The 26,466-nt window shown below is 37.3% G+C and overlaps 1 protein-coding gene across 1 annotated transcript in view; it reads right to left on the reverse strand.

Moving 5' to 3' along the window:
- Nucleotides 1-25,548, reverse strand: part of LOC149239259 (histone acetyltransferase MCC1-like) — a 43,154-nt gene extending 17,606 nt beyond the window's left edge. Inside the window, exon 1 of the mRNA XM_089373371.1 lies at nt 24,987-25,548. Within this exon, the coding sequence (XP_089229497.1) occupies nt 24,987-25,010 (24 nt within the window). The 5' untranslated portion in view covers nt 25,011-25,548. The remainder of the gene's footprint in view (nt 1-24,986) is intronic.
- Nucleotides 25,549-26,466: the final 918 nt, after the last annotated feature.

Genomic DNA, 26,466 nt, shown 5'->3' on the forward strand with positions numbered 1-26,466 from the left:
ATACACTAAATTAAAGCAAAGTAATATTCATTCCATACCATATATGGCAATGATAGTTGTTAGAGTTTTGACTTCATGGGTTGTTGAACTTATGCGGGTACATTATTTAATAATAATTCAAATTCCTTATTTTATGGAATTTGATATGATATGATAATAAAAAAACATTTTTTAAACTCAACAACCAATTTCCATGTGTCACTTAAGAACCTGCTTATTTGTCCATGTGTCTATTGTTAACAGGTCCACATGTTGGCCTCATAATGGTCCACATGCCACCCTGTCATTGATCCACATGTCAACTTGCCATTGATCCATGTGTCAACATTTCCCCTTGTTTGTATTCAAATTCCACAGGGCATAACTTTTCCATACAGTGTCCATTTGACCCCATTAGAATTGTGTTGGAAATCTCTTGACAAGCTCTTCATTATGGGAACATTTTCATAATCATTTGAAGCCATCCACTTGCATCAGTTATGGGAATCCTTAACATTAACATTAAAAACCAAGGAATTCTTTTGCATATATGGACATAATGCTAACCGAAAAGCATTGTCACTAATATTTTCCAAAATTTAAATGGACCATTGTAATGTCCCTTTTCTTAGACATGGGCAATGGAGACCATCTCAATAGCCTAGCCATTCCAATAGGCTACAGACTGAATAAATTGGGGAATCTCAATGGAGAAATTAATTAATTAAGATTACTAAAGAAAAGAATATTAAAAAAGTCACTTTATTTAATGAAGGAAAAGGTGGCCCATGGTATTCAGATGACCCAGATACAGACCATGGTATTTCGATAAGCCATTGTAAAAAAAAGAAAGCGGGAGCTCATTCGAAGGCATGGCTGAATGATTTGGTGAATTGATTTTAGTGGCCCTCTAAGCTTGTGTGAGGGTTCCAGGCAAATTTTGCTAACATGTTCCATGAACAATTTGTGTAAATTTCCCCATAATTTATTAATAAAAATTGGTTGGAATTTTGTTCTCGAATTTCATTTAGTAAATTATGATTATTGGCTCTTATTTTTCTTGTGTGGATTTGAATGAAATGTGGTTCTCCACATTTTTCTTGTTGAATTTAATTAAATTTTACGGCAAAATTATTTCTAAATTTTTTCTGAGGAAATGGTGATATTACAACCATACCTGATTGGCTTGAGCCTTTTGCCTTCACCTTTAAGGCTTTCTTTGTTAATGAATAGCTAAAGTTGATCACCAACTTGGAAATGATGATCAACCCAATACTTGGAATGACTAGCCTTATTCTTGGCTTGGCTATTTTCCAATTGTTCTTGTACAACTTGATGACCCAATTGAATCTTTTAAATGAACTTCTTGGCTTTGTCCACATCATTGTGTCAATCTGCCACTAAATCTTGCCCAAGAGTAAATTCCAAAAGAGACTTAGGCAAATACCCAAAACATGTCTCAATAGGAGACTTTTGTGTAGAAGAATGTATGGCACAGTTAAAGGCAAGTTGTACATAATACAATGCTCATCCCAAAGCTTAGAATGCTTCCTACAATATTCTAAGAGTAAATGTATCACTGTCTTGTTGACCACTTATGTTTGTCCATCGATTTGTGAATGAAAAGCAATGCTCTTTTTAAGTTTAGTGTCCATTAATCCCCATAAAATTGACCAAAATTCCCCAAGAAAACAAGAGTCTCAATTAAATACAATGAATGTGGGCAAACCAAAATGAACCCAAACATGCTACAAAATTAATGAACCCAAAATTAGTGTCCATTAATCCCCACAAAATTGACTGAAATTCCCCAAGAAAGCAAGAGTTTTGATTAGATACAATGAATGTGAGCAAACCAAAATGAACCCAAACATGCTACAAAAACAAATTTGCAGTCTTTTCTCCTATCACATGTTTCTTACATGGCACTAAGACACAAATTTGTTTCTTACATGGCACCAAGACCAAAACATACAAATAATCATGACCTTTCTTAGACATAGGCAAACCTCCTACAAAATCCATAGACACACTTCCCCATGGACAAGAAGATATAGGAAGTGGCATGTACAAACCCAATTATGTGTTACTTGATTTGCAAGTCGCACACATAACACATCATTTACATATTTGGACATAATTTCATATATTTGAGTCAAATAACAATATTGTTGCATTTGAGTTACTTTTTTCCCTACACCAAAATGACCAAAAATGAGAAAAGTATGTGTTTCCCAAATTACATGCACTCTTTCATCTCGTCGAATATACAAATTACCAAGATGATATAACAACTTGTCATGTACATGGTAATCTAATTCTTCCACTTGGATACCATGGGTTAGTGTCTCATATATATCCTTAAAATCTACATCTTATCATATTGTTCAATGTAACTTTCATGAGTTAATGAAGTATGTTGTAAAATAAATAATGAATGCATTAATAGAAGGTCTTCATAACATATCATCAACTTTGTTTTGTGTACCTTTCTTATACCTAATGACCAAATGGAATTGTTGCAAGAATCCCATCCAACGAAAATGATGTGATTGTTGTAACTTGGTCTATGATACGAGACACTGTAAAGGTTGATGATTCATATGGATGATTGTCTCTTTGCCCATCAAATAGTGTTTCCCCTTCTTCACACTTTGAACCAAAGCATACAGTTCCTTGTCACAAGTAGGATAGTTTCTTCCCACACCAATGAAGGTCTCAAAATAGTAACAAATTGGTTTCCTCCTTTGTATTAACACTACTCCCATGGCATAATCAATTGCACCAATCAACTAGGGTTGTACTAATCAATTAGGGTTGTACTAATCTTCACTTTCAAAGTCTTGAGAGCCTTCTGTTGTTTACCTCCCCACTAAAAGACCTACGTAGCACTTGTCATGATGGCTTCAACATTAAAAGGGTCAATTTTCAATTCACCGCGCCCTACAATATAGCCCAAATAAATTAGATATATTTACCAGATTCACATTTTGACATCTTTAGGCACAATTTCTCCTTTTTCAAGACATCTAATACTTTCCTAACATGCTCTACAGGATTTTCCCATTTTTTACTTAAAATCAATATATCATCTAAGTAGACTATTACAAAATCATCTATGAATGACCTAAATACATCATTCATAACCTGCACAAAAGTGTCGGGAGCATTATAAAGCCCAAAGGGCATAAATAGGCATTCAAATAAATCCTATTTTGTTTTAAAAGCAATTTTCCAAATATCACCTTCAGAAATCCTTATCTAGTGATAATCAATTCCTACAACCATTTCCTAAGTCTAACTTAGTAAAATAGAATGCATTTTTCAATTGATCTAACAAATCATCAATACGAGGAAGAGGGTAATGATTTTTCACCATGATTTTGTTCAATACCCAAAAATCCACACAAATTATCCATGTACCATCTTTCTTTGGTACCAACACAATGGGCAATTCTCATGGAGAAGTACTTGCTCAGATGACTCCTTTCTCGAATAACTTTTAAACTTGCTTCTTTATTTCTTCATTCTCATGCACAAGTAAACTATACATGTCATTTTTAGGAAGAAGTGCATCTTGTTGTAACTAGATCTCATGTTGTATCACTCTCTTAGGACTCGGGAGGTAATCTTTTTGGTTCTTGAAACACTTCATCATAGTTAGAAACAATCCTAACTAATTCATCTTTATGTCTAGAATCAAATCCTTTGAAAGCATTGAACAACTATTTGATCAATGCAGAAATAAAGAAGCATTCAAATGATGAGCTCTCAAGATATACTCAATCCCATCCTTTGCAAAATGATACTAGTTCTCTTCCATGTAGAAGATAGCTTTCCTATCATATAAATATGGACTTTCCAAAACAATCCCACAAATAATACGGTACGACATCTAACTTTACCTCATCAGTGAAATTAGACATAATTGCAAATATGAGAGTTTCCATTGTTTAGACACCAATAACTCAGCATCCTCACATACGCATCCTAAAGGATATGGTTTTGGATGTGGATTAGTTTCAAGTCTCAATGTCTTAACAATTTCTTCAAAAATAAGATTAGCTTATGAACCACTATCAAAGAGTGTATCAATCCTTGTAAGTTTTGAGATGACTCTTAACATGAAATAGCTCACTTTGTTTCTTTTCATCATGCATAGTTTTCAATTTTAAAGAATGAATGTTAGAGCTAGAACAACCTAAAGAAGATATACATTGTATTTTCATGGTCACAATCTTGGTTTAATCACCTGAATCTGATCCAAGATCCTATTGGATTGTAGCAGTGGTCTTCTGATTACCCTTCTTATTGTTTAACCATGTTGGCTTTAGTTCTGGATGAAGTTTCCATTCCCTGGCATCATCATGTCATTTTTGCAATGTGAAAATGTAGGCTTCTTATCTTCTTTTTTCATTGTAGTTGATATTTTTGTCGTACCCTTTCCTTTGTTCTTGCCTACAACTAGTTGAACTAGTTTCTTTGAGAAGTTCTCATGGACATTTTTACCCTTGAGTAAACGTTAGTAGCTTGGACACAATCAAGATTAGTTGGGTTAAACATAAAAATAGTATGTGTCAAATAACTATGCAACCAACAAATATACTTCTAAAGAGTTTCTTGCATGCAAAGAGGAATACCCAATGCTAATGCCCTCTCTGGATCCCTAAACTCTAGTATAATCTTGCACAATTTGTCCTCTACCTTGTCTTAGATTATGCCAATCCATTAATGCTTGTTGCATATAGCCTAATGGATAGAATTGGTTCTTTAATGCAGCTATAAACTCATAGCAAGAAAATATCATTTTACCTTTCATATGAAGATCTTCGTCCACAATTCTTTGAATCCTGCAATAAACTTCAATCTACTTGACCCAATTATTTAGCTTTTCTACATTAAGTTCGCCATTATATATCAGCAAATCAAATTTTACATCTAGTTTTAAGAAAGGTAATTTGGAATCAACCTTCTATGATTGCCTTTTTTGAGATGGAGATGGAGGTGGAGGTGGAGGAGTTTGAGGAGGGTCCCCATCAGCTCCTCCACTTTTAACTTGGATTGGTCCTCCATTTTTTCTTCATTCACTGTACAACTCTTCCACCATGGCTTTCATGTCAAAAAAGGCTTTTCAAAATGTCTTTTAGACTTGGCGAGGCTTTTTCCCCTTCACATTCCCTTACTTGCTAATGTATGTCTCATATTGATCTCAAAATTAAACTCTTCAAGTGATCCTTCTTCGCGCTTAAGCTTAGACCTAGTTAGCATTCAACACCAACATTTGCAACCCTTGATCAATCCTACTATGATACCATGCCTTCCTCGTAGTGGTGAAATTCCCTTTATATATGTCAACTTGCCATTGGTACATGTGTCAACAATACCCCTTGTTTATCTTCAACTTCCATAGTGTTAATTTTAGATAACAATGGTATGTTCTATGCTTAGCACAATTTATTTCAATGTTCCTTTAGCAGCCCAATAATGATTTCCAATTATTTCCAATAGCAATCACATTGACAGTAAATGCAGATATAACATAAAACAAAATTGCAGAAGACGAGCCAAGATAAGAGAACATCGAATTTGGCGGGTTCCAGGGAAAAACCTCAATGTGGGGAAAACCCTTTAATCAAATCTTCTTATTATTATTCAATAGTTCAACAGAGAGAGAGTGCAAAAGTCAAATTGATTAGCCCAATACAAAGTCAAATCGTCCCTGTCAAATTTTGTAGTCAAACTTCAACCCTAAACAAAAAGTCAACGTTGGTCAAAACAACAATCAAATACCTCCTTTGAAGCTTGGTCAAAAGCAATCAAACTCGACCTCCAGCAATGGTCAAAGTCAACCCAAAACAATCATAAAAACTCTGGTCAACTCAGTCAACTTGCTGTCAACTCTATCGTCAAACAGGCTTGCGGTCAACGCAGGTCAAACTGCCCAAAAAACTTCGATTTTTGTGCCAGTCAATGCGGCCTAATAAAGTCAAAATTTTGCGCTCAAAACCCCAATCAAAACAGCCTCAGTCAATTTTGGTCAAACAGTCTGAAATTCTGCAATTTTGGTTCTATGATTTAGCCCAAAAAATTTGTCGTCCTTGCCGCACGTGTGAGAGAGAGAGAGAGAGGTTGCCCAAGTTGTACGTACTATGAACCAATTTGATGAAGAGAGAGAAGAATGTGTGAGGTCTCTTCTATTTATACACTTTGTTGTGGGTGAAGAGACACATCCATTGGGCTTCTTGAGCCTACATTTAGCTGAGGCTGACCTAAACAAGTTGCACATGTGTGGTCATAAATTCAAAATCACACTTTTGCTTGTCCGAATGAGATGATCTTTATATCAATCTTGGACCTCTCGAAAAGAGGAATCCAATGCAATCATCATCTCCATCAAATGAGTTGTCCCAAGGTGGAATTTGGCCCTAGTTGCCAATTTTAACACTCCCTCTCAACTAGGGAGAATTCCACCTACCAATCCATCTGTCGTCATCATGCCATCCTGTCGTCATGTACCATCTCTGTCATCTCTACTATGTTGAACCATGAAGTAATAATGAAGAAGAATTGATCGAGAGTGAGTCACAAGACCTTACCACTCTCCACTCAGCATTGACAAAGGTCAGTCCAGAGGTAAAACCTCAAATGATCCTAGATCAGTCCAGATTTTGAATACATCATGCTTAGAATTTTAACTCACACTGAGATATTGTATTAAACAGGGATTTCGGCCTTGTTCTTGCAGAGGGAGCTCAGTCTCGAATGACATTGATTGATATTTTACAGTGCCTTGGACATAGACTTAGGTTTCAAGGATCAAGAAGCTCAGATCATGTATTCACAGAGATCATTCATAGTACCTTACAGTGAATTAATATATCAGATAACTCGCAGAGATACATGTCCCAAAAAAGGCTAAAAGGTGTCACAAGGCTCCTGCATTTTGAGACAATAACTTATAATTTCATACTTGTTCACAAAGTCAAATCACATTACAGCAATATGAACTACCTGAGGTAGCTTCGGCCCTCTCTTGATGCCACACAACCTTGTATACATTTCTACAACCCCTTTTGATTTGAATCACGGTACAAGGATAGAATCAAGCCTTCAAAGGAGTTTGGTCAATCCACAGAACAAAGACCTTAGAAATCATCTAGAAGTGAATCCTTTTTCCCAACCACTCATCAAACCACAGCTCTGATTCAGTGTTGATTTTCTAGGATACCTACTATATTTGGTTTTCCTTCACCTAATAACTACTTCAATGATCAATTAAACATTAGTTTTCACATAGCATTAAATTCCATGTCGTTTAGGCAGTTATACAGAAGAATAACATCAACTAATAAACATGAAAGAGCAGTAAAGTAACCATGAAACAATGAGACAAGAGACACAGAAATTAGACACAACCAAGGCAAAACCCACAAGAGGAAAACCCAAAATATGTTCTTCCTTATGAGAGAGAGAGAGAGTTTCCAGATTCATCTATACACCATAAATAATAATAGTAGAATAATAACCAAACCAGAAACCAGAATCATGATGAAGTGCCATGTCAAAAATTCAAGTCCCTAAAATTTTGGCCCTCCCTAGAATTTCGGCCCTCCTCCTAAAATTTCAGCCCTCCTGTAATTTCGTTGAATCAAAGATGCATGAGACCAAATTGATATATACAAATGAGGAGAAATAATCTCTTTTATGTAGCCTTCAAGTGGGGGTCAAATGGGTGCCTCTTAGGGGCCCAACCGACCTACTAAATTTGGAGGCAAATTTAAAAATTCTAAATTTCATTTATTTTTCAAGATGAAAATACCAACCATGGCTACCATATTTTCTCAACAGGTACCACCTTTTATAGAGGATTTAGCACTATATACTCAAACAGAGTTGACAAAAGATATAATTTTGCAAAAGAGATAAAGAACTACAAGACAGGAGGCAGCATGACCTTTGGAGGGTTGGGTTAAAAGAACAACTTCCAGACAAGGCTAAATGGTACTCCAGGAAGAGAGTAGAGGAAAATTTTCCTTAACTTATTTAGTAAAACCTTAGGGACCAAAATGTTGGAAAATGTAACTAGATTCGGTCTTCATTATTGTACTTGAGTTAAATGTAATATATTTGTCAAAATAAAAGCAAAAAGAATTTTATTATTATTTTATTTGACTTATTAAAGCATGGGTTTCATGCTTGGGTCAAATGTCATAGGTCAAGCCTCCATTGAAGGCTTTAGGTTAATTGTCAAAGTCAATTTTTGTTTGAAGACTCTTCCTCCATCAAGGTCTCCTTGTTGTCGGCTTCAAAAGAATCCTCATCAAGTCAGCAACCCTCAAGAGAACTCATGTCGGCTCAAAATAAGTGACACTGCTCTTCAAAAATGTCATGTCGGCTCATTTATGGACAGACAACTATATATATAAGGATGAGGGCTTCGCATTACCTACACAGAAATTTGCATAAGATTTCAAAGAACAAGTTTCGGTACTACTACAGGACATCTCAAGTTCGGATTTCAAGAAGTCTACTTTCAGTGATCACAGAGAGTTTGTATAGGGTTTTTCAGAGACATATGTTCGGTGTCTTTACAGTAAAAGGTTTGGATATCACAAAGTGCTTGGTGCTACTTCAACCCGGTGCTATTTCAGAAGGAAGGGTTCGTTATTATAATATAGATGAACTTACATTGCAGTGACTACAGGATTCGGTGTTATCACAGTGACCTTAACTCGGTGCTCTCACCACAATGACATCATATCAAAGCTATAACAGTGACCTCATCTCAATGATATTACAGTGACTTCAATTTGGTACATGAAGGAGCTCGGATTGGTTGCAGAGGTGATCTCTTCAAGGACAAGTATGAAGAAGACTGACTGCTACAGGAGCAATGGAATTGAAGAATGACAAGGTTGACTTGATGGATGGAGGTAGTCTCGAGTCTGAGTTGTAAGGGTCTTGGTCGTCTCATCTTGAATCTACTAAAGGAATAATTTGTGACTGGGTTTTCCCCTTGAGGGGGGTTTTGCCCTGGCAGTGTGCCTACATCTTGTGTTCTCATCTATTTGTTGCTTGGCATTAATCTTGATGACAAGAAAAGATAATAAAAAGATCTAATACTAATAATGAAAACATCACAAGTTAATGTCATAATAAGGGAAATTGTTTAAATGCCATTTCTATAGATTTTCCAACACAAAAGCATTCCAAAATGGAGAGGTATGATCAAGATTGGACTATTATATTGTTTTTCATCCATCTCAAATGCTTTCAAGGTGGTAAAATCAAAGAAACCATCTTAGAGGAGCAATTTTAGTAACAGGGTAAAACTTTGTCATGTAAGCATCATACCCACCATTTCCATTCAAAAACCTTTCCAATGGTGCAAGAATCACATCATTCAAATTTTGAACATAAAAATTATGTCTCTCGCAAGTTAACCTATCATGATTGACCACCATAATTCGAGAGGTTGCCAAGTCATCCCCCACTACTCATAGAAAAGGGACTAGCCATGTGGGCACAATAAAGAAGACTTTATATGGGTCGAGTTGTAACAGATGTTGAGGATTGAATGGATCAAATCTAACCCCCAATAGGCAGTGGTGTTATAACCAAGCCAATAGGAAGAAAACGGGTTTGTTTTTATTCAAGTGCATTTTGTTCCATAGTAAAGCAGAGTAGCTAAGAGTAGACAGAGAAAGGGCAGAGCAAAGAGAGTTTGTGTATTGTAGCATCCCACATGCCATAGGTCTCACTCCTTTGTATTTGCACCATTTCCATTCAAAGAAAGAGAGAGCAAAGCAACCTCACCTTCCAATTGGGCTTTTCCCCGAAAGGGTTTCCTAGGTCATATCTTGGTGTTATTGTGTTTTTGTGAAAGATTGTTTTATTTGTTCTCTATTCTCCACATTTTTATATATTGTTTGCATAAGAAAAAAAGGTAACTTAATAACACCAGAAATCTAAGGAAAATTAACCCTCATAGTGTAGATTTTGGATTTCAATATATTTTTATCAAATTTGTTGTGATGAACTATGTAATATTCCCTTTCTTGATCTGGTCAAAATGGGCAAAATCTGTCCATGGCATTTACTGTAGTATTTTCCCACGGTATCAACGCATGGTATTTGCCTTTGATTTTCGAGGTAAAATAATAAAATAGGGTCTTGAGAGAGTCCATCAAGCCTATAAAAGGGGATAGAAACTAAGAATTTTAGGCATTCAAGTTTATTTATCTTGCTATGTTTTTCTTGAGAACTTGGCATGGCCAGTTCCAGACTCTAATTTGATCCCAAGGACGAAAACCCCGTGGGTGTTATTTTGTTTGGTGGATCCATCTAGGGTCCACGATTGTGCTTAACTGCATTTGTCTTCTCATTTTGATAAGCAATTGTGCATGCCATTGCAGGGGCTTGAAATTTATTGTATGGGCATGTACCCTTTTATTCAGTTATTAATATATATAAAAGCTACAGTTTCAAATCTCGTTGTGCTCAGTGTTTGATTTTAATTATTTTTAACTAGAACACCTAGATGTGCCAGATTAGTTGATCATTTCGTTGCTTGGGATCTTACAGTGGTATCAAAGTTGTGCATCCTGCCAGCCTGAGGATGTTTTTATTGCAGATCGAGGGTCAAGAGAAACTAGTCTTCGGTGATTTGATCACCCTAGCTAGACTCTCGTCAATTTCAGTGGTCCTCTCTAACCACCCTAATTGAATTGTATAATTGTGTTCATTTATTAAAGATTTTTAGTGCTAGAGTGAAGCTCTATTTTCCAGAGTACTATCGTTTGCAGGGAACTAAGTTCTGGTTACATCACTGAAATATTCCTGCTATAAGGAACAAAGGAGTTCGAATCCATTCGCCCTGTAGATCTTCAAGATGGAGTTCTTTCTACTAGAGGTCGAGTTTTGACAGCATTGTCAAAGGCCGAACTAATTATTATGCATGATCATAAGAGTGTATCTTCAACATTGAGGGTCAAAGGCTGTGACAATTTGGAGAGGTCGAATGCAATTGGCCAAGCCATCAGCTGTGGGTCATAAGCGCATGCCGGGTTTTCTGTTGAGTCGAGGAATCTAAAGTCTAGCCATCAATTGTGGTTGTGGGCATAGTGATTGGGTGCATTAATCAGGTAAGCAAGGTTGCTGCAAGTTTGGCTGAACGAGACTCTTGTTATTCCGGGCACAATCACTTCTTGTGAGGGTCCGAAAAGGCCATTATACTGCAGAAGCCGCAAACTTTTGGAAACAGTCGACTCAATCTAGGTTGGTCGATGCAGGACAGAGCTAATCTATTTCTTTAGACATGCGGTTGACCCCTTGCATGGGTGAAGGAGCGAATCGTGCCACCTGTTCCTGGCATTGGGGAAATAAAATCAAGGATTAAAGGCCACTTTCAGTTTTATAGGACAGGTATCTGTATTCGATGGTGGAAATGCTGAAAAAGAAGGATCCCAACGGTACTTCCTCCATACTGAGTACCCTCTATCGATGAGATCTGATTGATTGAGATTGGATCAATCAGTTGGAAGCGGAGATGTCATGAAACTATACAAGCGCAAAGATTTTGATGGTTGTTAAAAATCAAGAGATATCTATCTTTAGCCGTTGATATTTTTAAATCACATTTCACAGCTTCTCCAAAACTGTTTTGCATCGCCTGATGTTAAAAACTACAAAGGTTTGCCAAGGAATCACAAGAAACGTGTGGGTCACCACCCATTGGACGACGAACAGAGGCAATCATGAAGTCTTTTCCTGCTCGTGGATTTCCGAAGGATTCATGCTCAAAACTATGGAGACAAGGCACGCATAGCACGCAATAGTCCAAGCAGCTTTACGGTTGTTGCGTAGTAATTATGGAAAGTGAGATTATCCGAGCCGCATTACAAATCAAGAATGGCGAAGGAAAAACACATATGCATAGCAGCTATATGTAGTTGTCAAGACTGAAGCGATCTCTATGTTGTGATGGGGGACGAGTCTAAATCACCTTGCTAGATGAAACGAAACCATTAAGGAAGCTATCTAAAAGCCGAGTGGCAGATTTGTAGATTGTTGTTCTCTGCAGTGGTTAAAGAGTATTATTTGTAGGACCGTTGCACCACGACCAAGGAACAACGACAGTGGAGCTCATCTGATATCTCATGGCTAAGATTCTAAGGCCGTAGGCCTCGTGGACAACAACACAAGCTTGGGAAAAGAGAGAATCACCATAGTGATTCACAACTGATGTGAAGCCGAAGAGCCTCTTTAGCTGTGCGTTGAAGTGTTCTTTAAACATTGGCAGTCTCATTATTTTATCGTAGTAGGACCCAACGCACAAAGAAGTTAGAGTCTGATTTTATAATGGGTGAGATTACATCCACAGTACAGACCAAGATCTAGTGTCAAATTTGGAGGAGAATAAGTTCAATATTAAAATAACAAAGGTTTGTTCAAAGGCGGATCCATAAGCTGCAAGAGCACTGATTTAAGCTGAGCATCACCATTTTAACAAGTGATTGTGCTCTCAAAAGGACAATTCAAGGAGTTATCTACAAAATATTATTTATTCCCAACCTTTGTTGCAGGGGATGGATTTTGAGGCTTTAATTATTTGCAGGATAATTTCTTCTACACCAGCGATGGTTGCATTAGATTATTATTTTCTCCGCTATTATTTATAGATTTGGGGCAAAATATTGCCAAGTCTTTGCAGGCCGATTCACATCATTTGAAGGGCCAGATCCCGATTTTTAATACCGAGTTTTATCTGTTGGCTGCATTTGAGCAACTATTGGAGGATTTGAATTGCTAATTATCTTCAAGGAGATTGAGGAGAGTGATCGAGAAGCAAAGCTTGTCAAAGTACTAGTTGCATGAGGGCAATATCATTACATTGAAAGGGTTGAGGTTTGATTGTCATGAAGGCTAAGTATTAAGATCCATTGATTCAAAACCATAATGTCATCATTTTACTTTTGGAAATGCCTCAGGAATCAACATAGTAAGTCTCTGGGCTACAATACTTCGGTAGATCAAAAATGGCAACAACTAACAGATTAGAAGAAAGAAGAAAACAACAAACCTTTCTCTCGGAAGGTCCATATTATCCTTATATCCGAAAGGAAGATGTTAAAAGAAAGTCTCTTTGCACTTGGATCTGAATTGCAACGAACAAAGTCAATCATAGACCTACATAAGTTAAAGAAATTAGACATGTGTTTGTCCGAGGTAGGGCAACCAAAATGGAAGGAACTCAGTGGGGCTCTCAAGGCATCCATGCTTGCATTGATACAACCCAAACTTTAGGAACATCCTTGTGAAGAGGTCAAGCTCACAATTGCTTCTTGTCTCAGCAAGATCATAGCTCTAACATCGCCACTACTGCCCTACAATAATGATTTCATGAGAGATATACTACAGCTGATAGTAGAAACCCTTCAGGGGTTTGAATAGCATCATGCTTCCTACCTTTTAGAAGCGGTGCAGAATTTTAAATCTCATGGTAGAGTTCAGCTTTGGCACCTTTATGTTGAATTTGGAATGTGACGACTTGATCTTTCAGTTACTACAAAGATTTTACACCAACATTACATCAGCTCATCCAGACTGTGTCAAACAAGCATGCAAAAGATTGTGTCGCTATTCTTCATAGGAGATGCTGACATTTGCAAGATACTAAGATCCAAATTGTTGACCATTTGGAGGAAGGAGGCAAAGGTATCATCAGTTGCCTATGATCTAGTCGAGAAGTTAGTCAAGCAAAACATAAAATTGTTTAGAAGGTTGCTAACTAGGAAGGATTTGAGAAGGATCGATGGAGGAAGCAAGAACATAATCTGTAGCAAGAATGAGAGGACTATGCTTTATCTGCAAGGGACCTTGGGCCCTTAACCATTCTTGTCCAGGTGATAAGGAGGACACAAGGGCATATCATGGGGATTCATCCATAGTTGGGCTCACCAGTTTTCAGAGGAGAACCTATGAAGGATCCAAGAAGTCAAGTACAAATGATGAACAACAACACCATGTTTTTCAAAGAAACTTGCAAGACAAGCCGATGATAATCAGTCAGCTTGACAAAGTACACAGGGAAAGGAAGGAAGTAATTCCTCCTTATGATGTGGTAATTGAGTCTATAGATATCCAAGAGAACATCCATAAAGAGTATGGGCAATCAGGTGTGGATAACAGTCCACCAATACATCCATGTGTGACAACCAGAGAAGAAGGCCAGGAAGAAGGGATTCAAGGAGAATCAAATGAGGAGCCAGTGGTGATAATCCGACATGATAAGCACGATCATGCGGGTCAGCATAACAAATATAGTATGCAGGATGAGCCATTTCTAAAGGGTCAGTCAAAGGTTCAAGTTGAAGTTGTGGTCGTGGGGCATCTGGTGCAGACATATACAGAGACATTCAACAAGGCACTAGAATTTCCAGTAGAGGACTTTCAAGAAAGGATCATGCATTTCAAGACAGACCTTATGATGTTGAAGCAGAGAGTCTGGACAATCCGAGACACTGTCTTACAGGAGAATAGAAAAATTGAGGAGCTCATAGGGGTATGTGCCGAATCAACGACCGAGTTGCCTAAAGTTGAGAAACAACTCAAGTCCCTCACAAGGAAACAAGAGGAGTACAGTTGGGAGTTCCAGAGAAACCCTCTACAGGAGTACATAGATAAGGCTTGCAACACTACCAAACCCCCCTTATACATTGGGAAGAGCAGGGAAAAGTTCTCCAAATGCATCATGTTGGATGACCGAGTGAAGCAGCATGAGTTGAGCATCGAGCAACATAAACATAGTAGATTTGCAGGTATTCAACCTTCCCAAGGTGTGGATTGGCAAGAAATTATGAGTTGGTACTCTATTGATAGGTTGATTCTTAAGAGGACACTCACAGCCAAGGGCATATTGCAACGTAGGCTCTTTGGCATGGATAGTGAGGGAGGGCTGAGATGGTACCATAACCCACAGGTCCCAAGACTTAGGTGGCATTGGGATCCAGGAGAATCCATTTGGGCCAGGATTGGTCGGAGGATTGTTTGGGATCCAAATGAATCTATCGAGGGAAGGAATGGTCGGAGGATCGTTTGGGATCCAGGTATCGAAGGATCCATTCGAGATCATGTAGCATGGAGATATGGAATAGCACACTGGGTTGTATGGGATCTCGGTATCAATACTTCTGTTGTGGATAGCAATGAATTGATTAAGGGCAAGCAATCTTTGGGCAGGAGAATTTGTAATATTCCCTTTCTTGATCTGGTCAAATGGGCGGAAATTGTCCATGGTATTTCCCGTCGTATTTTCCCACGGTATCATAACAAGATAATAGATCTACAGTGATCACTTCAACAAACCTTAATCTCGTCAAGTAAACCCAACAGAATTATAACAGCACTTAACATAGATTACAAGAGAGATTATTCATCCATAGTATGCCCAAAAGAGATCAACCACAACTGACAACTTTCACAAGCAAAGCAAACCTTTTAGGAGTGCCCTTGGGCAAAGAGTGAAGAATATACTCAATTAAATGAAATGAGTATAACCTTGTATTTATACACATCCTTTAGGTGTAGGGCACTAGCCCTAAGAGGGTGACTAGGCCAACCAAGTCAAATATAGAGAGATATGATAAATAGGTTGATTCAACATCCATAAAGCCACTAATACATCAAAACAATGGATGGGCACGTGGCCTCAAATGAAGATTAACCACATTATCTCAACAAGGCGGAGGGTGATTGGAGTTGTAGCACTCCAATGCCAAGAGTCAAGTATATAATAAAGTGGCTTTAAAATTTAAAGGGTCACAATATATTAAGAGACCAGTTAAGATTAGCAAAGCATCATTAGTGAAAATAGTTAATGTAAGGTATAACAAAGTATCATTAGTGAAAGTAGTTATCAATTGGACGTAGCTCAGATGGTTAGGAGAATTGTTGTTATCCTCCCCACACAGGTTCAATTTCTGCATGTGACATGTTGAGTTCATACTGAATATATCGTTGTAATGGGTTTGAGCCTTGTTGTCTGAGAGTTTCGTGAAGACCAAAACATATATATTCCTCAGATGGAATATAAAGATATTTCTTCATGGAAAAAAATAATCAGTGAAAGTAGTTATGTTAGGTAGGTATTAGAACATGTTACACAATAGTAGTTAAGGAAACATTTGCTTTATAGCTGTTAATGGTCATGTATAAGGTTTTGTGTAGTTGTTAATGGTCATGTAGATTTTTGTGTGTCATTGTTGCCTGGAATTACACCACTGCCTGGTTTAAATCTGTGGTTCTTGACTGGAATAATGTATGATTCATTGCCGTCCAGAACTTTATGACCTGCAGACATTGATGCATTTTTAAATTATGCAGTTAAGAGTGGTTAAGGACATGTTGCTGACATTCATTTCATGGTGTTCTTGAAATATGCTGCCAAGGGTAATATACTAATAAATAATATAATGGTATTTTTAATGCTTCACTACTGAGCGCTCATTGCCTGTAGTTTTTCTACCATTCTGCCGATTATGGAGAATTTCTTTGTCTCCTGTCACTAGTATTTTCTGCCCATGAAAGTGTTGACCATTACTGATGATAAACCTGCTTCAAATTAGTGAGTCATTGATCTATGTTTGTTACTGTTTGTATTTAAAATTTGTTACCATTGATTGGAGGATGGCATAAAAGCACACTTGCAGTGAGTAGTCCAGCCATCTCAGAACTTGATTAATGGGAATCTCAGCTGACAATCTCAAGGCACAGAAAAATACTAATAATCCATAAATCAAAAAAAATAATAGCTCTAAAAGTAAAAGTATCACTGCTTGCATGTTCTGCTGGCGGGAAAGGTGAACTTAAGGTTGAAAACTTATTGTGGTTTATTGGTTGGTAACGTTTGAGTGGCTGTTGGTCGGAAATAAAACATTACTTGGTGGAGTCAATTGCTTGAACGGTTAAATCATACCAAAATAGGCTGATTTTTCGTATAATGCTAACAAATATTTTTGGAGATACTGTTTGGCTCAGTTTTTCATCATTCAATTCCCATATCCACAGAAGGTTGGAACCAGACCACTGGATGGAGGGTTTCACAAAACCAAAAAATATGTTTAGAGAAGGGGCGAAACAATGGTAGGGGTTAGGCGAGGGGTCATGCTTATGATTCCCAAAAACTCAATGGGGACATCTACATTGTGTAGAAGCACAAACAAAATCTAAACTCACTTATAGAAATCTGTGGGGTATAGCCATGGGTAAAGAACAAGGACCTGCGGATCCAATCAAGTAGGCAACTTTTCTTGAAAAGAATAGGGAAGAAAATTGATGATCATTGTAGTTTATCAGTCATGGGCCACATCATATCCCATGTTCAAGATTCAGGTGATGTACATGTAGCCCAGGAAAAACATCAGACCTTATATGACAACGGAACCCCAAACAGAAAAAGTCCTTGTATCTAAAAGACAAAATGTATAACTTGAAGATGGCAGAAGGAAAATCTGTTACAAAGTATCTTAAAAGGCTCAAGGAGATTAGAGGTTAGTTGGTCGCAGTTGAGGAAAGAAGAGGAAAAGGACGTAGTATCATTGTCATGAATGATCTGCCATAATATTATGAAGGCTTTGTCAAATTTAAGTATCATGGCCGCAAAAAAACCTGATATTTTAAAGAACTTGCGAGGTTTTTTGTTGAAAATGTAGCGTGGGAGGTGATTCTGCATTGGTTAAGTGCCACAACATGCAAAAAATCACCAGAAATTCTTTCACAACAATTATTTTATTATTTTCTAAGTTTAGTCCTTAGGCATAAAGTAATTAATTTAATTTGACTTTACAGGCCAATTTTTATAAAGTTAAAAAGGATAATGAAAGATTATATCATGATTGTAGATCTCAAGCGTTGGGATGCAATCTCAGCACTCCATTACTTTCGAGATTATGCCCAATCTCGAGATTATAAATGGGAACTAGGCTGTTGGAGAGGCAGTTCAATTGTCACTAGAGACTGGGCATTCAGCTGAAGATCAGGAGGAAGAACTGGCAGCAAGAGCGTATCAGCAAACAGGGCAGCAACAGGTTGATTTCAAGACAGCAGGCAGGGCGAGAAGACTGAGCCATATAGGCCATAGTTTGCTGGCCCATGCAGGCCGACATCTGCTGGGTCGTACAAGCTGACTTTATCGAATCAACAGACCACACAGGCCAGACTGTAACAGCACAAAGGCTAAGAAAATTGCTGCTGTAATTTTCTGAGTGAATACTCTTGCTGCAATCAAGATTTTCTGAAGCTGACTAAGAGCCCAAAGTTTGTTGGTTTTCCCCATACTGGGGTTTCTGGGGTAAAATTGTGTCAAGAATTTTTTTATGTGCCTAGGTTTACTGTTTATTTATTTCTGCTGTGCATATTGAGTTAGGAACCCAGTGAATTTCGTGTTATGAATTTCAGATTTGAAGAAGTCATTTTATTTATGTTCTGAGAATTTTATTGGACATTAAATCTAACCTGGGTTCAAGAAAACTAACACTTTTAATGTAGGAGCAATGGAACTAGAAGTTTAAAGAAGAAGAAAATGAAGAGAAAACTTTTGTCACTAAGATTAATGGAAAATGGAAGCAAGCAAAGTGAGAGGATAAGAAGGCCAATCCAAGGTTGACTGTAGTAAGAAGTGGAAACAATAATTTGAATCAAAATAAAATTAGACATTGCTTTAGTTGTGATCCGTGTTATCCAAACTGGACAAGAACCGGTGGAACTTGGAGAGGCAGTTCAATTGTCACTAGAGACTGGGCATTCAGCTGACGATAAGGAGGAAGAATGGCAGCAAGAGCGTATCAGCAAACAGGGCAGCAACAGGTTGATTTCAAGACAGCAGGCAGGACGAGAAGACTGGGCCATACAGGCCATAGTTTGCTGGCTCATACAGGCCGACATCTGCTGGGTCGTACAAGCTGACTTTATCAAATCAACAGACCACATAGGCCAGACTGTAACAGCACAAAGGCTAAGAAAATTGCTGCTGTAATTTTCTGAGTGAATACTCTTGCTGCAATCGAGATTTTCTGAAGCTGACTAAGAGCCCAAAGTTTGTTGTTTTTCCCCATACTGGGGTTTCTGGAGTAAAATTGTGTCAAGAATTTTTTTATGTGCCTAGGTTTACTGTTTATTTATTTTTGCTGTGCATATTGAGTTAGGAACCCAGTGAATTTCGTGTTATGAATTTCAGATTTGAAGAAGTCATTTTATTTATGTTCTGAGAATTTTATTGGACATTAAATCTAACCTGGGTTCAAGAAAACTAACACTTTTAATGTAGGAGCAACGGAACTAGAAGTTTAAAGAAGAAGAAAATGAAGAGAAAACTTTTGTCACTAAGATTAATGGAAAAGGGAAGCAAGCAAAGTGAGAGGATAAGAAGGCCAATCCAAGGTTGACTGTAGTAAGAAGTGGAAACAATAATTTGAATGAAAATAAAATTAGACATTGCTTCAGTTGTGATCAGTGTTATCCAAACTGGACACGAACCAGTGGAACTTGGAGAGGCAGTTCAATTGTCACTAGAGACTGGGATTCAGCTGAAGATCAGGAGGAAGAACTGGCAGCAAGAGCGTATCAGCAAACAGAGCAGCAGCATGTTGATTTCAAGACAGCAGGCAGGGCGAGGAGACTGGGCCATACAGGCCATAGTTTGCTGGCCCATACAGGCCGACATCTGCTGGGTCGTACAAGCTGACTTTATCGAATCAACAGACCACATAGGCCAGACTGTAACAGCACAAAGGCTAAGAAAATTGCTGCTGTAATTTTCTGAGTGAATACTCTTGCTGCAATCGAGATTTTCTGAAGCTGACTAAGAGCCCAAAGTTTGTTGGTTTTCCCCATACTGGGGTTTCTGGGGTAAAAATTTAAAATTGTGTCAAGAATTTTTTTATGTGCCTAGGTTTACTGTTTATTTATTTCTGCTGTGCATATTGAGTTAGGAACCCAGTAAATTTCGCGTTATGGATTTCAGATTTGAAGAAATCATTTTATTTATGTTCTGAGAATTTTATTGGACATTAAATCTAACCTGGGTTCAAGAAAACTAACACTTTTAATGTAGAAGCAATGGAACTAGAAGTTTAAAGAAGAAGACAATGAAGAGAAAACTTTTGTCACTAAGGTTAATGGAAAAGGGAAGCAAGCAAAGTGAGAGGATAAGAAGGCCAATCCAAGGCTCACTGTAGTAAGAAGTGGAAACAATAATTTGAATCAAAATAAAATTAGACATTGCTTTAGTTGTGATCAGTGTTATCCAAACTGGACAAGAACCGGTGGAACCAGCCAGTCTGACCGGTTTGACCCCCAAACCAGTCCAATCAAAGGCTTGGAACCAGAAAAGGCTGGTTCAGTACCAAACCAGTCGTTTTCATCAAACAAACCAATTCTGTAAAATGCAACAAAGGACATTCCAAGCTCAAATTCAAAAAAATAAAAAATAAAAACTAATAAATTTTTAGTGGGGCAGCCGAATATTCAAGCCTAGGGCCCTACTATTGCTAATAGCTATATAATTAATGGTAATGTTAAATTCTTAAAGTAAAGGGCTCTTAAATTTTTTACATTACCATTAATTGTTTAAGGATGTTTGAGGGTGGTTCTAAACTCATCGGATTCATATGAAGAAAGTAGAATTTTAGATCTCACTCAAAATCCAGACTTGCAATTTTTAGGATTCGAGGATTGGGGGGATTGCAACGTTTCCATTGGATTTTGTCATGTACAAAGGTATGGAATTGGCATAATCAAGGGCACCAAGCCCTATATGTACCTTGATGTTAGTGGCATTGACTGTTGAAATCCTTTGTCATGACCCTAGTAAAAATGTACTCATCACTCAAACAAACTCTTGACTTGACATGTTAAGCTTTTTCTATCTTATTTTAATGCTTAGAGGGTTATATTGATAACAAAGATACCAATATAGGCAATGATTTTGATGATATGTAGGTATGTGTTGTAGCGTGATATTTTCAGGATGCTAGTGGCCATCTAGAGCCTGTTTGTTGATGTATTTTTGGTTCAGAGATGGAATGCCCTTGGTGCTAATTTGGTTATATGCACCCTTACATGCCAAAGTATATGACTCACAATAAAGTGATTCCCACATCTAAACACGAACAGCTGCAGAGAAGTTATGGCACTTGAAGATGGAATGCCCTTGGTGCTCATTTGGTTATATGCACCCTTACATGCCAAAGTATATGACTCACAGTAAAGTGGTTCCCACATCTAAACACAAACAGCTGCAGAGAAGAAGTTATGGCACTTGAAGATGATAGTACAAAAAAGGTGCAAGGAATTGACTCAGTCCCAATGACAATGCCAAAAAAGTAAGATGAAATGTACTAGTAGTGTTTTATATGTTTCCAATCTAAGACAAAGTAAACTGTTCTGTATCAGTATTACAGTTAGTTTTGAGGAAGATGACCTAAATAGGTCTGTTGCCGGAGCAGCTAAATAACAAGCATTGATCGTAGCTGGAAATGTTGGAGATATAATTTGGCATGAGAGCTATGGCCATTTGTCTTATTTTTTCTTGGTTTGTTCAATAAGCACATAATGGTGTATGAATTGCCAAACATTCAGAGAGCAGAAGGTGCCTGTGAAGCTTTTCTTATTGATAAACAGCATAAAGAGAAATTTGATAAGGTTAAATCTTGGTAGGAAAAACAATCTTTTAGAGTTAGTGGATGGTGATCTTCATCGTCAGTCCTATGCATAATCCTTGGAGGCTACAGGTATTTCCTGATTTTTATGGAGGACTGTACTCAGAAAATTTGGGTAGCTTTTTTTTAGAAAAAAATCATAAACTTTTGAGGTGTCCAAAACTTTTCGAGCAATAGTTGAAAGGTAGTGGCAACATGGAAATAATTGAAAAAACTAAATATAGATAATGGTGGAAATAATCCACAAGCTTATACAGATGTTGTATTTTATTTTTACAGGTAATCCAATTTTCCTAATGAAGACAGCTTGTCCATCTCCAATCTGAGGGAGTTTACTAGTATTGTAGCCAGCTGACAGCAGTTAAATTGGAGTCCTTTGGGTAAGAAGCCACAAGCAGGGGGTATCTATTCTGCCAAGGTCACCCAGAACTTGCCCCTGGCCCCAACAAGTACAGATGCACAGCACACAAGCAAAAGCACAAGTGTCATTGATGTGACTTGGAACCCTGTTGGAGGTAATTACAACTCCCTCCTTTCACCAACCCGACAAGCCACTGTTAATGCTTTTACAGATATTGTAAGGCATATGGAATCAGAAGGTAAGGAGCATGCTAAAAGAGAAAGGTCTTGCTAATACTTTTTAGGCAGAAGCAGTTCATACAATTGTGTATTTGATGAATAGGAGTCCAACAAAGGCTGTTAAAAATATGAAACCAGGAGGCATGGAGAAGCAGGTAGAAAGAAAGAATGAATCAATGCAATGCAGCTGGAATATAATGCCTTGTCAAAGAACAACAGTTGGAAATTCAAAAATTATCTCAAGGGAAACAAGCAATAGGCTGTAAGTAGGTTTTATAGGACCAAATATAAGGATGATGTGAGTATTGACAAGCAAGCACAAGAGCAGATTGGTTGCGAAGGGCTTTGTACAAAAGGAAAGAATTGACTGAAGAAACATTTGCTCCTTCAGTGAAGATGATTACTGTGAGAACAGTCTTATATATTGCTACTCAGTGTGGCTAGAAGGTATCTCAGATGGATGTTGAAAATGATTTTCTTAATGGAGATATGTTTGAAGAAGTGTGTAAGCAATGGCCACAAGGCTTTCCCATGAACGAAAAAGAACATATGGTTTGCATGTTGGTAAAACTGCATTGTGCCTTGAAGCAGGCCCCTAAAGCATGGTATTTTCATGATTGATGAGCATCCTGTAGCTACAAGTTTCAAGCAAAGTCCCTCTGATCCAACTTGTATGTGGAGGTTAAAGGTGATGACCTTATAAACTTAGTTTGATGATTTGCTAATTAAAAGTAGCAAAAATGAATCAATGGAATAGGTTAAAGCACATCTAGGTAGAGCATTTAATAATACTGACCTTGGCCTTTTGCACTATTGTATTGGCATTGAAGTTTGGCAAAAAGACAATTAGATGGACCTAAGTTGACTACAAGGGAAGACTTGAAGGATGTAAATTAAAATTAAACTTTGTATAGACAATTAGTTGGCAGCTTTATGTATTCGATAACTACCATAACAGACTTAAGCTATCAAGTGAGTATTGTTTCTTGGCTTATTACTTATCCAAAACTTCGGCACTGGAAAGCTGAGAAGAGGATCGTCATATATGTTAAAGGAACTTCCTAATTTGGTCTAGAGTTTGTAAGGAATGATAGTTTCAGGCAGGTAAGCTTCACTGACTGAGAGTGGACAGGTACTTGGACAACAAAAAGTCAACTATGGGTTATTTTTTCAATGCACTCATGTGCTATCTTGTGGGGTAGCAAAAATAACCACTGTGTCTTTGTCTTGAATAGAAGCAGATTACAGAACAGTAGTTCGTGCTGCAAGTGAATCCATATGACTTAGAAGGATTGTTTATAAGCTCAAGGTGGAGCAGAAACAAGCAAGTCCCCTACTGTGTGACAAACAGAAAGTAATCAAATCAGCCAAGAATCAGATTTTTCATGCCTGAACCAAGCATATTTAAGTTCATCAGCATCACATCAGAGGGTGCAAGATAAGGATATCGAGCTAATCTATTGTGCCACTTAGGATTCAGTGACTAATTTTCTCCACGAAGCATTGAGTAGAGACAAATTTGAAAAACTTAAAAACGTGCTTGGTGTAACTGTAAATAGAATGACCATTATGTTGGAAACTTCAAGAAGTTACTGTATGTTTTATGATGATTGTGATTGATCTCCATGGCAATTTGCCACTTTGATAAACTCATAGAACACAGCTCACCCCAGTACATAGTCAAAGACAGAACCGCTTTGTGAACTGTAAACTCATAGAACACACCTCACCCCAGTACATAGTCAAAGACAGAACCGCTTTGTGAACTGTAAACTCATGAACACACCTCACCCCAGTACATAGTCAAAAACACAGCCGCTTGTTGAATTGGGCTATGGAACATATGAAGCATGACATGCTGCATCAATTTGTTTGAAACTGCAAAGTGCAAACATAAGTTCCCATGGAATTTTCTGATTTCTAAATGCTGTAGTTTCCTTAATTGCTTCTTTTGACAGGATGCCATCTTACATGGGATTTTGAGGAGAGGATTGACTGAAAATTTGATGGTTTCTTAAATAATTTGCACGATGTTGACCAACGGAAGGAAATAACACAAACATATTATGCGATGAAACATTAGTCTAAAAGTCGAGTTAGTTACACTACTAGCAGTAATTTTGTTGGACTACGACAGTTCAATAAAACCACAGTTTTCAATTAAACTGATACACCCATTCCAAACTGGTGATTTTTTGAAATTTGCAGGGCTTGTGCAAAAAACAAAAACAATACAACTGTCAAATTTCTTGGACAGAGAACCATCAATCAACATGGTTATCGCTTTATCAACATCGGTGCAAGAGACACGCGGATTTTTTATGATCCTTCATGCAAAAACATCAGTCCCACATTTATCCTAATCCATTTCTTCTCAGACAGATTACTTTCTTCATTTGAGCATCCTACTATGGTTCCTGTTTCAATTATATGCACTTGGTAACTGGTTGTTCGAAATAATATTTGCCAGAGAGCGGTCACGAGTTCAGTCCACAAGGAGTCATCACGCACAAACACAATAGAAGCCTTCCAACAAATGGAAACGTATTCACGGTATTAAGAATTGTGGGCTTCATCACCTATTTTCCATTTCCTCTTTGAAATATGAAAAATGGGTATTGCTTGCAGTTGAGTGTTTGCTATAAATTTATTCAAACAGGGCAAATAAAGCAAAAAAGATACCAGGATGAAAGAAAAGGAGTATGAGAAAACCTGGTATACAGTGCCCATGGTCATCCATCCAAAAGAATCATAAGCCGAGTATGCCACCAGATCAACGAGGAAGAATGAAGCAAAAATACGTGTTGAGATCAACTCAACCACCGAATTGCCAACACGCTTGCTTCGTCAACGCTCAAAACCCATCTTTCACATCCTTGAGCTGCAACCTTCCATGAAGTAGACTAGGTAGATAGATTGCCACTACCTATGCTGAGGATCAATCCCAGAAACCATTCAGAAGTATGCCTTTGACTGTATTACATGATATCCTGCCCAACTAAGCTTTTTTCCAGTTCAAAGAAGATATGACCTCTGCTTTTTCCAATTCTGTCAGTCCGGTTCTCCGCATAATCCTGTGTCCGCTCCTCTAATCAATTAAAAAGATCGCATTTACATACAATAAATATATAGACACAGTAGGGGTATTGATAAACAATGGGGTACATCCAGAACAATGGGTATATTTCCCTTGCACTTTCTTCGCCGTGTTTGAATGGCGGTTTTTCCTCGTTTTTTCCTTGCCGTGAGTGTAGAAGGGTTGTCAGGCTCGTCCCTATGTTTATGAACTTGCACATAACCTTCATTCATCTTAATCCTTCTAGAATAAGGCATCGAACCAAAACACCCCAAGTGCATCAAACATGGAGGTTAAATGTTAATTTATTTTTATTTTAATATTAAATTAATTAATAAATACCCAATTTGTTTTCTTATTACCGTTTTTATTTTTATATTAATCATTGTTGTATTTAATGCCTTCACATTTAAATTTTAGGGTGCTTTTTTATCATTTTTAATGTGATTGTAATTTCTATCTTTGAGACCTTTACCGTTGTAATTTCTACATTTGATACCTTAAGGTTAGTAATTTCTATATTTGATACTTAAGTTTAGGTTTATTTCATTTTTTGAAATTTTTTATAATAAAATTTTGACTTTTTTATTGGGTCATTTTCAAGTAATATAAAGTTGTTTAAATATTTTAAGGTTAGTTGTGATAAATTACATAATATATAATTTGAGTGGGTTTGATGGTTAAAAATATGTGTTCTTTTTTAAATGGTTACGGGTTCAAAACATTTGTTGTTTTTAAATGTTTTCTTTAGAGGAGGTAGAGTAGACAATGGGTCTTGTACACCAATTTGGCGTCTAGCTTAGTCATGACCTTAATATTAGAATATGATTAGTAGACAATGGGTCTTATACACCAATTTGGTGTCTAGCTTAACCATGACCTTAAGATTAGAATATGATTAGTAGACAAAACATTTGTTTTTTTTAATGTTTTCTTTAGAGGAGGGTAGAGTAGACAATGGGTCTTGTACACCAATTTGGAGTCTAGCTTAGTCATGACCTTAACATTAGAATATGATTAGTAGACAATGGGTCTTATACACCAATTTGGTGTCTAGCTTAACCATGACCTTAAGATTAGAATATGATTAGTAGACAATGGGTCGTATACACCAAT

This window comes from Pinus tabuliformis, chromosome 8 (assembly GCF_031772625.1).
Source record: "Pinus tabuliformis cultivar Carrire ecotype Pingquan chromosome 8, CPIR1, whole genome shotgun sequence".
In the NCBI taxonomy this organism is placed as follows: domain Eukaryota; kingdom Viridiplantae; phylum Streptophyta; class Pinopsida; order Pinales; family Pinaceae; genus Pinus; species Pinus tabuliformis.